The 16,510-nt window shown below is 39.0% G+C and overlaps 1 protein-coding gene and 1 non-coding gene across 2 annotated transcripts; both read right to left on the bottom strand.

Annotated features, from left to right (window-relative positions):
- Positions 1 to 2,595: 2,595 nt before the first annotated feature.
- LOC136254139 (dynein axonemal assembly factor 1-like) lies at positions 2,596 to 15,368 on the bottom strand. The gene is made up of 13 exons (XM_066046817.1): positions 15,209 to 15,368; positions 13,823 to 13,914; positions 10,987 to 11,101; positions 9,070 to 9,176; positions 8,382 to 8,475; positions 7,950 to 8,022; positions 7,540 to 7,614; positions 7,422 to 7,486; positions 6,588 to 6,673; positions 6,045 to 6,139; positions 5,438 to 5,482; positions 5,242 to 5,310; positions 2,596 to 3,575 (listed from the first exon to the last, which is right to left on the bottom strand). The coding sequence occupies exons 1-13, from the start codon at positions 15,289 to 15,291 to the stop codon at positions 2,766 to 2,768; spliced, it is 1,809 nt and encodes a 602-aa protein (XP_065902889.1). The 5' UTR covers positions 15,292 to 15,368; the 3' UTR covers positions 2,596 to 2,765.
- Trnar-ucu (transfer RNA arginine (anticodon UCU)) lies at positions 11,277 to 11,350 on the bottom strand. Its single transcript has one exon. It is a non-coding gene; the product is annotated as a tRNA-Arg (tRNA).
- Positions 15,369 to 16,510: the final 1,142 nt, after the last annotated feature.

The raw sequence follows: 16,510 nt of genomic DNA on the forward strand, positions 1-16,510 counted from the left end.
ACAGCCCAGGGGAGTGACCATGACTGCTCTGTAGTGACTTCACTAAACTGCATGGCACTAACTGATAGCAATAACAACATTACTTGTATTTAAGTTAGTCACTTTAGCATAATAGCATGTTATTCTTAGTTATGGACATTTCTGAGATACGGACAGTAGTAGGTACCAGACCGCCCGGATAAGAGAGGTTCCACTGTATACACATCATATATTCTGATGTAGGAGAGGACACTCTTGTTCCAGGACCAGCCTACAGCAAAAATCATCCACAAACAGACATTTTCACTTCTGAAGATTAACACATGACTGATTAAATAAATACAAATTGTGAATGTGTAAAGGAATTTAAAAAAAAACAACTACATGATCACTGAATTTCATATGGTATAGTACAACCTAGAATTGGATACTGCAATTGCAACTGTTTGTGTGAATAATTACCTGATATTCACTAGGGTATGGAGTAGGCCTAGTATATGGAGGAGAGTCAAGCAAATTAACAGTGAAGTATCCAAGGGTGGATTTAGTAAGGGGGGTGCATGGGGGGCTGAAGCACTCCCCCCTCCCCCTTCCAAATTTTTATTATATTGTGCTAGATAGAAAGATAGTAGAAGCTACAGCCAGGCGCAGTTGCATCTAAAGCATACATTGCCAATGAAAACATGGTAAGAATAAAAAGAGAAGAGCTATATAATCTGTTCAAGGAATCAAGTTTGCTGTGAGGGCATGCCCCAAAGATCCCCTAGATAAAACACACACCTCATGCTGACTGTGCTTCTCACACTGCTAGCTTAGCACTCCCCCTTGCCTCTGAGTATCAGCATAATCTGGTAATTTCATTGTGCATTAACAAACCTATAGAGCATGTAAGTATATACTTTTATTAAACTGTTATCCCACTTGGGACTTGCGAGAAGTCTAAAATAAAACATTGGCATTAAAAACTGTTGAACAATCCCAGACTCAGTGGTGACTTGAAGGTCTTTCGAATGTGTATAGGACCATGGCTACATGACTTCTTTTTTGTGTGGGCCTTTCTCCTTTTTTCCCCATCCCCACACAAAAGGAAAATATGGTCTGGCTACATGAGACTAAGAAATTGGTGTGTTTCAGTTTAGGGTGGATAAACTGTACCTATAGTGGGTCACAACACTAATTTACATTACAGCTAACAGTATAATATTACAGTGATCAGTACAGAGATATACTTCATGTGATTTATAATTATTTCTATGATCAATTTTCTACTTTAAAATAATTATATTATGTAGCAGCAGTTAATCATATATAAAATATTATTGTATGTATTTTTAAAATTGATAGCAGTCCTGTGGTCTATTTTATATAATTATATATTTCAAATTCGTAACTACAACATTATGATTATAATGTTTAGTGCAATCTGAAAATCCAGTCATCTACAAAGTGTACATGTATTAGGTAACTCCAAGGGATAGCCAGCACTGGTCATTGCACATGTGATAACGGAAGCATTAACACATGTAGTGACAGTCATACAAATCAAGAGTAGCTATTTACACTTCAACATGATGTAAGTAATAGCATGTTTTAAGGGCTTACAATAGCCATCGTATTAAGCTAGAATCATTCTCTGAGTTCAGAATGCCTCAGTGAGTAGCCTGTTGGTAGTGTACATATATGTAAGAGTTTGTTGCATAATATAGTAATATTATACATTATTTGTGTATAAACTGATACAAGTGTTGTCATGGAGAAGCTTCCTGGGTATCAAGGTGTCACATTTCAGGGTGTCCTTTCTACAGACGTTACCTATTATGTACTCTTTGTGTACTCATGTATGTACACTTTAAAATGGATAGCTTCCTGGGTATTAAGATGTCACATTTCAGAGTGTTCTTTCTAAGAGTTTCATCTTTATTATAAGGCAACAAAATGATTTGTTGACAATAATTTTGGCATGGGAAGCAGCAGAGTTGACATTCTTTTTCCTCTTGAGCTTAGGGATACTATTGACCCCAAATAACAAACCTGTTCAACCGATATACTATCTAGTTAAATAACTGCAGACAACTACTCTATACAGGACTGTCATTATCAGCTAGGCATCAGCCAACTAGTTTAATTGAGCATAATTCATGCCCAAAGTATCAAGGATATTATTGTATGTCTTACAGTATGTATGTCATGCATGTAGGCTCAAGTCAAATATATGCTCAAAATTTTGCCCAAAGGATTTTCCCAAATTTTTTACAATTTGTGCTCTCAGTGTTCCCGTTATGTTTGCATTATAGGGTAGCAACATTTCTTACAATTATCTTGGAACATTTTAATCAGTGAATGCTCTATTAGAATATTTCACTACAAAGAGCATTTTAGTACTCTGTTGCAGTTTCTACCAACTGCTCTATTAGAGAGTATCGATGGAATTAAGTTCCATAGTTTGAAATATCCACCTAATTAATATAGTAGCATTATGCTGGCATAGCACTCCTGCCCACCTCGTTGTTACTCATTGGTGAACAGAAATCAAGTCTATACATAAACACCATGATACTTGCTACACATGTGAAAACGTATGACTGTATCGGAGCTGCGCACATCTACAAACAAAGGTAAAATAACATCAAGACAATTACCTGAACATAGCATGTACGTATATATCACCTGTATAGTGTGCAGTACATACAATATAATAGAAGATGGACACCGCAGAGGGATACACCAATCCTTTACATGTATACTTAGAGGTATAACTCTAGTTAACACTTTTAACTATACAGCCTTTATTGGTATTTTTGTCTTAGTGTTTGTAGTAGGTCTTGATCTACAGTGACTGGATCCAGTGTTGAACCAGCTTTCTCAGCTAGTTTGGTAATCTCATCTCTCTGTTCTTCACTAATAACTTGGCCAGTGGAAATTGTTCCCTTTTCATTTTCACTGCTTGTGCATGGCAGATGGTCTTTAGCAGTATGTTGTGAAGTGATTTCACAGCTATCAGCATCTTCCAAGTCTTCAATAACCTCAATTTTCATTTTTTCTGTACATGTTTTTGTAGTGTCATCATCACCAATCTCTTCAATAAGTGGTTTGGTACGATGTGCCCATTCACCTCCGAATACAGTGGGTGATGATTCTGGTGGTTTAGAATGAAAGCTAGCAGCTTTAGTGACATGTGACTCAGTTATGAAGAAGTTAGAGCTACCAGTGGGAGAAGACAGCATTGGGGGATTGTCAGTGGTTGTCTCTTCTATTTCTTCTATCAATGGTCTCCCCTTGTGTACTGGCTGTGTGGATGAAGTAAACTCTGAGGGTAACAGAAGTTCTGTAATTTGAGGTGTAGTATCCTGAGCAGTATCCGGAGCAGTACCAGTTTGTGTCATGTCCACAATCAGTGGTGCTTTAGTGACTGGACCAGTTGTTGTGGTGGTAGAAAAAAGACTTTGATGAGTGCCATGGCTGTCAACATCTTCCTCTTTCTTCCTTGGTATTAGCCACTCTGGTTCTTCACTAGGAGGTTGCTCCTCTTTACTTTTAATGGCATTAATAGAATCATCACTTGATGGTTTGTCTTCAATAACAGGTTTCACTGGTTCCTGTAACAATAAAATTTACTAAGTAATCTATTATAAGCATAGGTTAGCTATGTATACAGTTGATCTAGAAAGGTTGGCCAGAGAATGCCAAGAGCCCACTGGAGGCCTGAGTCAAATATGCTCATAATTTTGCCCAAAATGCTTTCAGGAATTTCCCAAAATTCTTACCTATTATGCTCTTCAGTTTCCCCCATTATGCTTGCATTATACTAGGTTAGCAACATTTCTTACCATAATCTTGGAACGTTTTAATCAGTAAATGCTCTATTAGAGTATTTAACTACAAAGTGACTATTCTATTAGAGAGTATCGATCTATTTTCAAGGACTTAAGCTCCATAGTTTGAAATATCCGCATAGTAATTATGCTAGCATTATGCTTGCATAGCACTCCAGCCTATTATGGTGTTTATTAGGCCGTTCCCTAGAGTCACGGCAGTCACGTGAATAAAAAAAACTTAGACAAAAAACCTAAGAAAAAATTTGACTAAAGTGAGGTTCAAACCCAGGACCTCCCATACTCTAGCCTAGTACTCTAACCACTTTATCCCAGCACTGCCAGCTACACTACACCCTTAGTATATATGTCATTCACGAAGAAGCCTATATACAAATAAAGAAGAAACTAAACCTGAACCCCGACCCTAACTCTAACTCTAAAGTACAAGACACGTTCCGTAAAGTCGAATGCTTGGGGAATATTAATAGGCGCATGCCCTAAAGTAGAATGCTCGGGGAATACTAGATGCGTGCCAACCCTAGCTCGCCTCAAACTAGGCCTGAGCCTATTATGCTTTTGAAATTGCCTATTATGCTTTTGAGCATTGCTCCAAAATTTCCCCTATTATGCTCCAATTATGCCCACTAGTATACCATTATGCTCCAAATATGCTCATATAAAATTGTGTCTTGACTGCTCTATTAGAGTACCTAATGCATCTGTGAACATTCTATTAGGATATTTCATTATGCGGTGACTGTTCTATTAGAGTATATCGATCTTCAACGAATCTTTTCTTCACAACGTAGCTGTAAATCTGATTTTTACCATGTTTGCACACTATCCCATTCTGCATTATGCAAAATAGGCAGAGTTTCAGCTTCTCACATAACCAATGCACAAAAATTTTGCCTAATATGCTGGCATCATGCTGATGCTTTTGGCTTCCTATTATGTCCCAAATTATGCTGGCATAATTGGCGCAGGCCTACCTCAAACTCAACAAAAACTTACCTTCATACAACTAGTGTGTGAATTCTGGGTGACTGCACCATGACATTAACAGCAAAATGTCCAGTCATGGTGCTGTGACTTTAGGCACAGTCTTATTATTATGCTGGCATATTTGACGTAGGCCTAGTGTCCAGTGTGAGGGATGGGGGTGGAGTTGAGGGAAGGACTACAGCCCAAACTGACATAGTAAACAACAGAAAGACAACCATGCAAACGGGTGAACTATGTTGCAAAAAGGATACAGAGGGTTTGATAAAGCAAACTCAAAGGGGACTACCTACTGTTTAGATATGTGATACATTTGAGATAATTGTAAGGCATAACAAGTACATCAAACCCAGTTCACTCCTAACTGTATGTTCTATTAGAGTAAGTTAAGCTAGTACACAGTCCGGTCAGATTATATACAGGACATCGTGACACAATAACACACCTCATTGGAACTGAGTTGCTGTTGCTGTTCAATACTATCATCCTCATCATCTTCCAAATCTGGAACTTGCTGGTGAAATAAAAATTCAAACACATATTATGCATCAATATGGCTCCACATATCAATGCTTACAACATAGGCTTGGCATGTATAGAAGTCCATTACATGTGTATGCACACAACACACACCTACATACCTCTTCCCCATAATCAAATATGCTAGTGGGAGAAACCAGTTGATCCTGTAAAACAAGTAAAATAGAATACAATGTCTACTACAACTACTAACACCAGCAATTTATAGTCGTTTCCACTATAAAATCACCTTGACCCTACAACCATTGAAACTGGGTTGTACGGTTAATAGTAGAGCGGCTTAGCTACCAAAAATGAGTAAATTGTGCACTTTGTGCAAAAGTACAAAACTTTGCACATAGTCCCTACCTACCATGAAGTGTATTTTGAGATATGGAGCCATCACAGATTTGACCTTTGGTATCCTCTACAGTTCATTTTATGCTTGAAAATAGTGACCTTTGTCTATATATCACCCATACAACACTCAATTTGTTCAAACTAGGTGCCAAATTGAAGATCTTTAGCCAAGAAACAAGTTGATACTTGTTGCAAGCTCATAGCATATTCCATTTCAAACTTATGGTAATTTTTACCAGCAGACAATTTATATAAATCCAACTGCCCATATAGAGTGTACCTTACAATGTTTGGGACCTTAACAAAATGGCCATAAGTATGGCATATCAAGACAGGTTGAGTTTGGTCTGTAGTGTGCAATTCACATACCTCACGATCAGAAGAAGATTCTTCTTCGTCATTTTCTTCTTGGTTGTCATCTGTGGCAGTACCTTGCTGTGCCCTCTGACGGATCCTCTCCAACGCTGCAGTGTCGATGACATTATGAACACGCATACATGTTCTACTGTTCTAGTGTAGTTACACAGTATGTATACACATCCATTGAAACTGTAGTCCAACAGTTACACACTTCTGTGGCACTAGTTCACATGTAGTAGCAAGCACAGAGTGAGTTCCAGACGTAGTTAAAAGTTTAAATCAGTTGTGTTGTGCTGATAAGCATTTTTTTGAAGAGTTAAATTTTCATAGAACCACTGTTCTTCGAATCATTTGAAAATTAAACTCCTTCAAATTAAACTTCTAACCTGTTATAAGGTGTGTGTGTGTGTGTGTGTGTGTGTGTGTGTGTGTGTGTGTGTGTGTGTGTGTGTGTGTGCGTGTGCGTGCGTGTGTGTTTATGTGTAAGGTGTGCATGAGTCTTTTATTGATCACGCAATTACCTTTTATTATGTTACTATAAGTGCAAAATACCTTTGACTGAATCCATCATTTTCTTCATATCTTTGTTTATCCATTTCTCCCGCTCATCCTTCTCAGCTTCAATGCCACCTTGTAACCTACACAGGGCAGGTTACTATGCTACACTATTAGTAGAACTTTAGATATCACTGGGGAGTATATTTGGCCGTTTGTAAAGAGATGCCTTTAGTTAAGGGGTTTGTAAAATAGTAATTTGTAGTGTTGCACCAATAATTGAATTGGTTGTTGGAAAAATAATATATTATGGAACCATGATGGTAAAAGCAGCAGATACAGAAATACATCTTATATTGTAGCACTACTACCACTATAAACAAGCTAAACAGGTACCTTATAATATGCTTGTAGTAAAACCTGCTGTTGAAGACAGCCCTTGCCTGCAGTAGTATTTGGATTGGCTACGTTTATTAGCTTGGAAATTTATCCAATATTGGTTATCGGAATAATACCAGCATAATCTCATATTGGTGAAAAACACTAGTAATTTTGGGACCAAGAGCACTGTCTTAATAGGCTGTACACAATTCAGGGGTGCGAGGTGTGAATTATAGTCCACTGGAATAAGGGCTCAGCATACAAACCTCTAAATGGTTGATATGCATAGGATGCCTACATTTTATACATAGAAAACTGGATCAAAGTACTGTATATGCTACAAAGCTTTAAATAAAATGTAAAGTTGATTGTTCTGTTAGAGTATTTTGTCTACTGTAAACAAAGTGATCTGACCAGGCTTCACACCAACTTATGCACTGACCATAATACTGACTGAGGACTTGCCACATTACACACTGTTCTCACCTACAAATAACACACCACACTTACCATGCTTCTGCACATGCTCTGTCCCTTGGAAACACTGGTCTCTCATCCAGGTACGTGAGGGATTTCTGTTTGAAGGACAGCACTTCAAGCACTTATCTGAACTGTCATAAGAACTTACAACAGAGGTGATCATGTTCTTGCGATAGTTCTTGATCTTACCTAGAGCAGGATTTCCCATAAGGTAGAGAACACGCTGTATTGAGAAACAATAATGTATTTTTGACCAGTTCATTCAACAACTTGTGACGTAGCGTACAGTGGAACTTTTAAAATAGACACATTGAAAACAGTGCCATAATCCTGACTCGGCCTGAATGTGACTAGCTTAAACAGGTTCTGCTGTAATAGTGTACATTTCGACCCTTAATATCAGGACATATATATTTTTCACATACACAAATGTACTATAGAATAGTACAGGCCATTTTTGGGCCACAAGGGACATATTAACCAGTGAACTCTTATACAAATTTCTTGGTAGGAGATGTTGAGGTCCACGTGGCCACTATAAACAGGCTAGTCACTTACCACACATGGCATGGCAGAGAACACATCAATTATACCAGGATCTTCCAAACGATTATGAGATAGATCCACACAGCTACAATAGAAATGGAAAAAGATAAAATGTGATGGGGCCTGCAAAAGCAGTACAAATTACACCCTTCAACAAAACCAGTCATATCTCAGTATTGAAATGAAATATTTCATTCTGTAACTTGTATCATATAACCAATTAAATATTTAACAAGGGACTGAAGATTGTATTTCATTAGCATAATACCACAAAAAATTATGAGTCATGAAAATTTGAAGAAGTAGACAAATTTCATGTGCTCATGTACCCTGATTTTGCAGGCCTACTCACAAATATCCTTTCACAAATATCCTTTCACAGAATCAGTTATTAGGTACTTTTATCAATATAGATTAGTCTACATGGTTTAGCACCATACATACCTTAATTTAGGACACTGCGCTAATTCCTTGACGTCATCAGCTGTACACAACCTGTTACGAGCCAAGTTGAGTGTGGTAAGAACAGGAAGACAACCTGGAGCAAAATAATTATAGCATACACAATGATTAATATACGTATGTACAGTATATTGTATTAGAGTACAATGAGAGGTGTGTAGTGTGCACGTGAGTGTGTGTGTGTGTGTGTGTGTGTGTGTGTGTGTGTGTGTGTGTGTGTGTGTGTGTGTGTGTGTGTGTGTGTGTGTGTGTGTGTGTGTGCAGTGTGTGTAGTGTGTGTGTGTAGTGTGTGTGTGTGTGTGTGTGTGTGTGTGTGTAGTATGTGTGTGTGCAGTGCGTGTGTGTGTGTGCAGTGTGTGTGTGTGTGTGTGTAGTGTGTGTGTGTAGTGTGTGTGTGTAGTGTGTGTGTGTAGTGTGTGTGTGTGTGTGTAGTGTGTGTGTGTGCGTGCGTGTGTGTGTGTAGTGTGTGTGTGTAGTGTGCGTGCGTGCATAGTGTGTGTGTATGTGTGCGTGTGTAGTGCATACAGGGTGTACATGCATTTATGTGAATGTGTGTTCTGAGTCGTGTTTGTACACCTTCCACGCATGCACATGTATTTGTAAATGTATTGTACTTGTTTACATGAGTATGTAAATGGCACTCAACCATACAGTAACATGTAGCACTCACTAAGGTTCTCCACTTTACTGATGGAGTTATGGCTGAGGTTGAGGTTGTCCAGATACTGGAGGTGGTCAAGGCTCTCAATCTTACGAATCAGATTGTGATGAAGAAACCTATCAGGTGTGCACAAATTAGACTCAACAGTGATGATGTGACTCCCTTAAAAACACATCCACTATACAAACAAAAACCTTTGAGCTGCTAGTTGCCTACCCAGTTAAACTCTGTAATGTGTGCATTACTTAGGGTCTGGAGATGGTGCAAGTGGGTTTTAAATCCATAGGGGAAAGAATAGTATCTCGCAGGAGGCTGTACCATTGACACTCTCACAGGTGAAAGTGTGGTCACTTAAAATCTCCCCCTATTATGTTTCAGCAGGTTTCCATTTGGAAAAGTGAGCAGTAAAGTTACTCAGGTAAGGAATTACAGCTGCAGTAACCAGCTATCTGGGAATATGTAACTGGGCACTAAACCTGTGATTTTTTGGTTACCATGTCAATGCTCTAACCACTTGACTACTACCTGCCCCACACTATACACACAGTACACATGATTTGTAAGGAGTCACTGTTTGGGTTGTTACTACTGCACAAAATTAACAAAATTACTGCTTCATTCTATCAGTAGGTGAGGTAATATGACTGCATGGTGTGTCTACTCTATTAGAATATTTAACTATTATTTATTTATTAAGGCTTTACAGCACAAGTGCTGAAGGTCTGTAGGACACTTGGTTCTACAGCCTATCCAGAGTTGTTACATAAAGTGTGTTTGAAAAGGTGGAGAAAGGATAAAAAATCCATCGACTGGACCTGGGCAGCCTTGAACCTGCAGCACGCTCGAACGCTTACAGGAGTCTGCCAGGCGGTCAGGATGTTTTCTCCTTGTCAATTTCAAGTATATATATCCATAGAAACTCTAGAGAGTGACTTATTATCCAAAGTACCCCTTGTGGAACCAAATGGACATTAGTTTATTTATTAAGGCTTTACAGCACAAGTGCTGAAGGTCTGTAGGACACTTGGTCCTACAGCCTATCCAGAGTTAAATTATCTTCATTTAAGCTCTCTTATACTGAGGCAGCTGCAAACTAGGGATGCAACAATAGATCGATATATCGATATATTGCAACATTTTCTATCACAATACAATATGTGTGATGAAACATATCGATATATTGCGTATAGCAATATATTGCTGTGTTACAATATATTGTGTAATATTGCAGGGTTGTAATGGGCTGTGGCTTGTGGATAATAAGCATATTCAGCTGCCACCCTCCTGGAGGGCGGGTATCAAAGCCACCAGAATGTAATTGTTGATGTTTTAGAAGCCACATATCCTAAACAAACAGTGCTGGTTGTAGTACTGCCTACTTGTACTGTATTACCTATTTAATAACTGTTGGCCATTAACAGCTTTAGACTGGTGGGTGTACACCACACGACACTAATGCTATCTGCTGTGTCTAAATCCATGAGTTATTTACACAAGTATAGCACTTCAACATCATCAAAGGCCCTAATCCAAATATTGCAATACAGCAATATATTGCAATACAGTAGACCCTCGGTTATCCAAACCCCTTTGTTCTCAGGCAATGATAAAAAAGTGTTTGGATAAGTGAATAGTTCGGATAATTGAAGCCCATACATTTATATACAGAGCTCCGTTGAAATACTCTAATAGAACGCACACCTATACTCTAAATACTCTAATAGAACAGTCATTTTCAATTCCGGATAAATGGGGGCTGGATAACCGAGGGTCTACTGTATTTTAAAGGCAATACGCAATATGGTATTTACCCGTATTGTTGCATCCCTACTGCAAACTACAATATTGCATATTGTAGAATATTTAATTTTTGGTGACAGGTTAGTAATAAATCACAGTCAATGCTGTAGCATGCAAAATACTTACAGACATCTCAGTTCCTTCTGGTTGTCAAGGTTTTCAAGCTTTTCAATCCCATTGCTCTCCAGCCAGAGGCACTTCAGTCCAGTGTACAACTCTAGGTTCTCAATGTGAGAGAAACCTGAAAGAAAACAAGACAGTGAATAATACTTCACATCCATGTGCAACTAAACCTTATTATAGTGATCATGTCAAGTACTTTATACAGTAGGTGTGTTGTGTATAAACCACCTTACCCAAATTGCTTGATGCCAATTCAACTACATAGACTGATTTGAAAAAAAAAAAAAAAAAACCATCCCTGGTGGGACTCGAACCCACAACCTTTGAATTAGAAGTCCAATGCGCTAATCCATTGCGCCACAGGGACAACCTGCAAGTAAGTTGTTTTGTATGTTTACATATTCACATTAGTAGAAGTATACGTTTTGTGGCAATTGTAAGCTTTCACCCATGAATTTGATATTCATCAGAAATCATGCACAAGTACACCTCATTATAGTGACCATATCAAGTAGGTCCAAAAACCCAAAGTTACCCAAACATATAAGTATTTTGTGAAATAAGACCATTCATCCAAATTTGCAATCCCAAAGGAGGCTTGGTTCTCTATTTATCTTTACTAAACCAGTGGAGGATTCAGATAAGAGTTTCATACTCTGGGACATGGCAGTGATAGCTACAGCATTGTTACCCAAAAATCACTCCTCGAAATTGTTTCACTGTTGCTGAATCTCAAGGGCTAGACCAAATACAATACCCAACTTGGTTTGTGGTTCACAGTTTATATCGTACTGAAATCATTGCAGGGGGATCCAAGAGTTCACCACTACTATAAACTGAGAGTCTAACTGAGAGTCTAACTGAGACCTTTCATCCCTGGTGGGACACAACATTTGAATGAGAAGTCCAATGTACTAATCTATTGTGCCACTGGGACAATAATATGGAATGTATTGTTTTTATGCATACATATATGGATAGGAGCAACTGTTTTGTGGTGGCTTTTGTCAAGGCAATGTTTTTCAGGGGTCGTATTACCGCAAAACAGTGATTTATCTGTGAAATATACAGGTACGTAGTTTGTTGGTGAGAAGAAATTTTGTCATATCAGCAGCTAAACATATTACATATGACACAAATTATAGTGACCATGTCAAGTAAGTTCCACACATACAGTACTGTATAGCTGGACAGTTTGACAGGATAAAACTTTGGTAAATTTGTTAGAGGCAGATGTGTATTGTTGGGTGAACATTTTGGCAGATTTTGCTTTAGTGAAACACAGCTCGCAAATTCATCCAAACTTTCTTGCTATATGGTAGCTAAGGTGTACTTCATAACCTCATCAATAAGACCACCTCTGATTATAGTGAACACATCAAGTAGGTCTCAAACATAGCTAAGGTATACTTCATGACCTCATCAATAAGACCACCTCATTAGAGTGACCAGTAGGTCCCAAGCATAGTGATATTCAACAACAATCCAGTCAAGAGGGACAACCACAAAAATATATACAAAACAAACCTCAGTATGTTGTCCCATGGATTAGCGCATTGGACTTATAATTCAAAGGTCGTGGGTTCGAGTCCCACAAGGGATGAACTTTTGCTGGGATGATTCTTTTTCTCTGGGATGATTTTTTCCCTGGGAAATGATTTTTTTTTCTCTTCACCTTACAACCAGCTATCTCTTCTAAACATGTGCACCATCAAATCTCACCAAACAATTTTTGGTCAAGCGAATACACTTACTAAGTAAAATTGCTGCTACTAAAAATGTCTATGGACTCTTTCACATGCACCTGATGCTCTGTATGCTCATCGAATCATAAATATTGCAAGTATACTGCTTTAAAAGCTGACAGTGTTCTCAACTTAAAAATTAAGTAATTTATATGTAACAATTTAGAACTGCCAGTGCACAGACTCTTGACTTTGCATGCAGTGGAACCCATCAATATGGACACCCTAAAATATTGAACCTCGATAGCCAGAAGCTGACACACGTCAGTATAGTCTCAACGTGCACCACGCATTTATCTATATGTGACTAGGCTTGCAAAAATAGGGCATGTGGCACAAACTACACCCCATCACACAACCAGTCATATACCAGTACTGGAATAGAATATTTGTATTCTGTAACTTGTATTATAAAGCCAATTAAAATATTTATAAAGACACAAATTGCATGGCCATAGCATGATGGAATTAATACAAAGTTATGTGTCATGGAAGTTTTAAAAACTAGGCAATTTTTTTTGCGTCCATATGTCCTATTTTTGTCTGGCCCAGTCACATGTTCTGATTATAAATATCTCCTATAGTTCCAACTACTGTATGGATTTAGATCTTGAGATTAGGACACCTCTCTAATACAGGCACTTAAACAAAGTCTCTCCGATTCTCCAAGGCCACATAAACTTAATTATTAGTTTCTCATCCTCCTGTACTCAAAATAGCAGTGCGGGAGGGCAGATTTTTATTTTATTTTTTTACTAACTAAATAGCTGAATTAGCTAGCTACAATGATTCAAATTGCTATTTTCTTAGACTGCTCTAGCAAGGTACCAACTATAAAAGGTGCTAATTGGCCTTCCTTAGCCACCAGTGGTGCCAAAAATCTTTGATGAGGTAAGAAAAATGGCGATGAGAAACTAATAATTAAGTTTATGTGGTCTTATATGGATTTAGATATTGAGATTAGGACATCTCTCTAATACGGGCACTTAAACAAAGTCTCCCTGATCAAGTAAACACTGTCTAATAGAGAAGTTCCACACCACATTTCACATTAACAGTACATTGTTATGATATAGATAATACATGTAACTCACCCTTGTAGTGCAAGTATAGGACATCATTTAACTCTGGGGTCTGGTAGAGGCCATGTTCCTTGCACAGCTGCTTAATGTACTTGACTGTAATCCTGTGTAAACAAGAATTGCGTGTTAAAACTTTGATATACTGTGTATAGAGAAGGCAAAACACAAATCTAGCAAATACTTGGGAGTTGGATTGTATCGTGTCTCATAGGTGAAGGTGTGAACCTCAATTGTTATGTGAGGCATGGACAGCTGGTGTTTATTTATTTAGCTTTACAGCACAAGTGCTGAAGGTCTGTAGGACACCTGGTCCTACAGTCTGTTTAAAGTTGTTAATTTGAAAAGGTGGAGAATGGAGAAAAAATCCATGACTGGACTTGAGTAAACACCATATATGGTAAACACCAGGTCCCCATTTTAAGCTGAATAGACTGGAGCAATGTCAGTAAACTATCCTGCAACCCCAGGCCAGTTTTTTTCTTTTCTTTTTTCCCCGGGCTGGATGGACTGCCCTTGCCTACCACCCCCAGCACAAAGAAAGCACGTGCTGGACAACTGAATAAAAGGACCAGATTGATAAAAGTTTAAAAGTCCCTGTGCTCATCAATGCGGCCCATCTCAGGAGAGGCATCAGAGGAGCGATGCGAGATGGACCTACTTCCACGTATGCACATTGTAGCTGACCGAAGTAGAGAAAAAGACAATGTGCATCGGATAAAAGCTAGAGTCTGACTGTAACTAGTAGAGCCGCGGCGAGATAGATGGTCAGCCAAACGACGGTAGAAAACTATTGCCTCCCTTCCCATACCTCCAGTGGTCGCAAACACAAGGGGAGTGAAGGAGGCCTGCTCAACCTCTCTGACACGGTCACCATACTCACGTTTCTTCTGTGCCTCGTGACGTCGATACAAAGAGGGGACACTGGTGTTGCAGTAGCTTGGTGCATTAGGATGAAACACCCTTACGTCAAAAAAGGCACTTTGCCGCTGCCCCCAGAATCCCCTAGCATGTATGTCTGCCCTAGCCTCATCCTGACGGTTGGCAGTCTTAGGTGCAATGATCTCCCCAGTAAGTGGCTGTAAAGGTGGCTCAAGGGCCACACCATGACATGTCTTGGAAAGCCACTCTGCAGTGATGTTTCGCAAAACATTGTGGCGAACAAATGTGAGGCCTCCATGTCTGCAAATCATAGCATGATCCGCAGAAAATGGGACCCCACAAACACAGTGACTGGGTATGTTCAGGAGCTTCCAGCCGTATCTAAGATGCAAGTGCTCGGCTGCTGGCTACATTCACAACACACATCGCGCCTCAAAAGGCGTTCTGATTATTTTAAATGTTGCTGCCTCCACACTAGCTCCGCACATTAAAAACTTGCTCTGTTATTTACTTCCTGACCTTGGTCCCGTATCTTTGGCTCCTTTCTTATCAACTCCACGCGCAGCACCTGACTGATTATCTTGTCCTGATGGTATTGGCATTGTGTCGCCTCTGATAGTACTAGGTGATCGTTAAATAGAATGTATTTATTTTCTTCCGTTGCCACGCACACCGCCAATCGATTGTGGTGTTCGGTGCATGTGGTGATTAGTAACCCTAATGAGCGCCTGATCTTGAGGAAGGTAAACACTCATTTTGCCATGCACTTTCTCTAAGACTACGGTCCCTGGGCTGGAGGCTCATTACCGCGCTTGCACTTATTGTCACTGTGTGTGTTTGTGTGGTGTGTGCATGTTATTGTTATTGACTACTTTTGTACACTAGCTTATTGCTGAGACAAGAAAGCAGGCCATGCTAGCTTGTACATCAAGTGAATGTTATTGTAGTGAAAAATGTAGTTGTGGTCCTGACCAGAAATAAGCACTGAACTGCAAGCATACCTTCATGGGTTTAGATACGTAACTGGGTTGACATGTCTTGCTAGGGTATTCGCAAATACAGCTGTGCTGAGTGTCGTGAATGTGACATTATCTCCGATGCCAAAGATCAAGGGATTTTATGCATTATCATTTTTCTAAAATATGCTTATAGGCCAGGCAAACTTGATTAATTGTTTCTCATCCCCACATGCATCTCTTTATATCCCCACCACCTCTAATGTCATTATTGCTGTTATTAATCATGTGTATATGTATTTTGATACTAAGAAGGCTGGCTTTCATTTTACAGCACAGCAAATGTCACTTGCACCTCAGAAATGGTGGTAAAATGTAAGTACTAGTTCTTAAAAGGCTTTAGCTAACCTTTATAGTAACAGACAGCTTGATTTGGAGTATTTTCTTTAATAATGAATAATAAAAAATGACCTCCCGCCTGCATGGAAATCCGAATTTTTGTGGATGAGCTTGCCTGGCCTTAGTGTGATAAAGTGTATACACAGAAATGAACAGTGAGCTATATTGTAATGTGTGTGTGTCAGTCTCTTATGTACTGTGCAGATTGCACAATATATTCAAGGTGGTGATAAGCCGTCACAACTATGTATACTGAGCACTTCTGCCGGACATTTGTATTCACATGTGGCTTAGCTGGTATGGGCTTGGCCAAGCAGCAGTTAGCTGGATAGTTCTTGTCAAGTACCATTGGTACACAGAAAGCCCAAACTGGACCTACCACATCACTTGTCAGCCATCAGGTAGCGCATTATATTATCAAATGTTTCGAGCTGTTTGGTTGTACTATATCAGGCCAATATTGGGA

This window comes from Dysidea avara, chromosome 4, assembly GCF_963678975.1.
Source record: "Dysidea avara chromosome 4, odDysAvar1.4, whole genome shotgun sequence".
In the NCBI taxonomy this organism is placed as follows: Eukaryota; Metazoa; Porifera; class Demospongiae; order Dictyoceratida; family Dysideidae; genus Dysidea; species Dysidea avara.

What these genes read in the sequence shown, in the direction of transcription:
- LOC136254139 (XM_066046817.1), bottom strand. Translation starts at nt 15,291, where the DNA reads ATGCCAATACCATCAGGACAAGATAATCAGTCAGGTGCTGCGCGTGGA. An exon ending in AGAACATGATCACCTCTGTT is followed by an intron (nt 7,487 to 7,539) that starts GTAAGTTCTTAT and finishes TCCTTCAAACAG; the next exon opens with AAATCCCTCACGTACCTGGA. An exon ending in AATGATGGATTCAGTCAAAG is followed by an intron (nt 6,140 to 6,587) that starts GTATTTTGCACT and finishes TCGACACTGCAG; the next exon opens with CGTTGGAGAGGATCCGTCAG.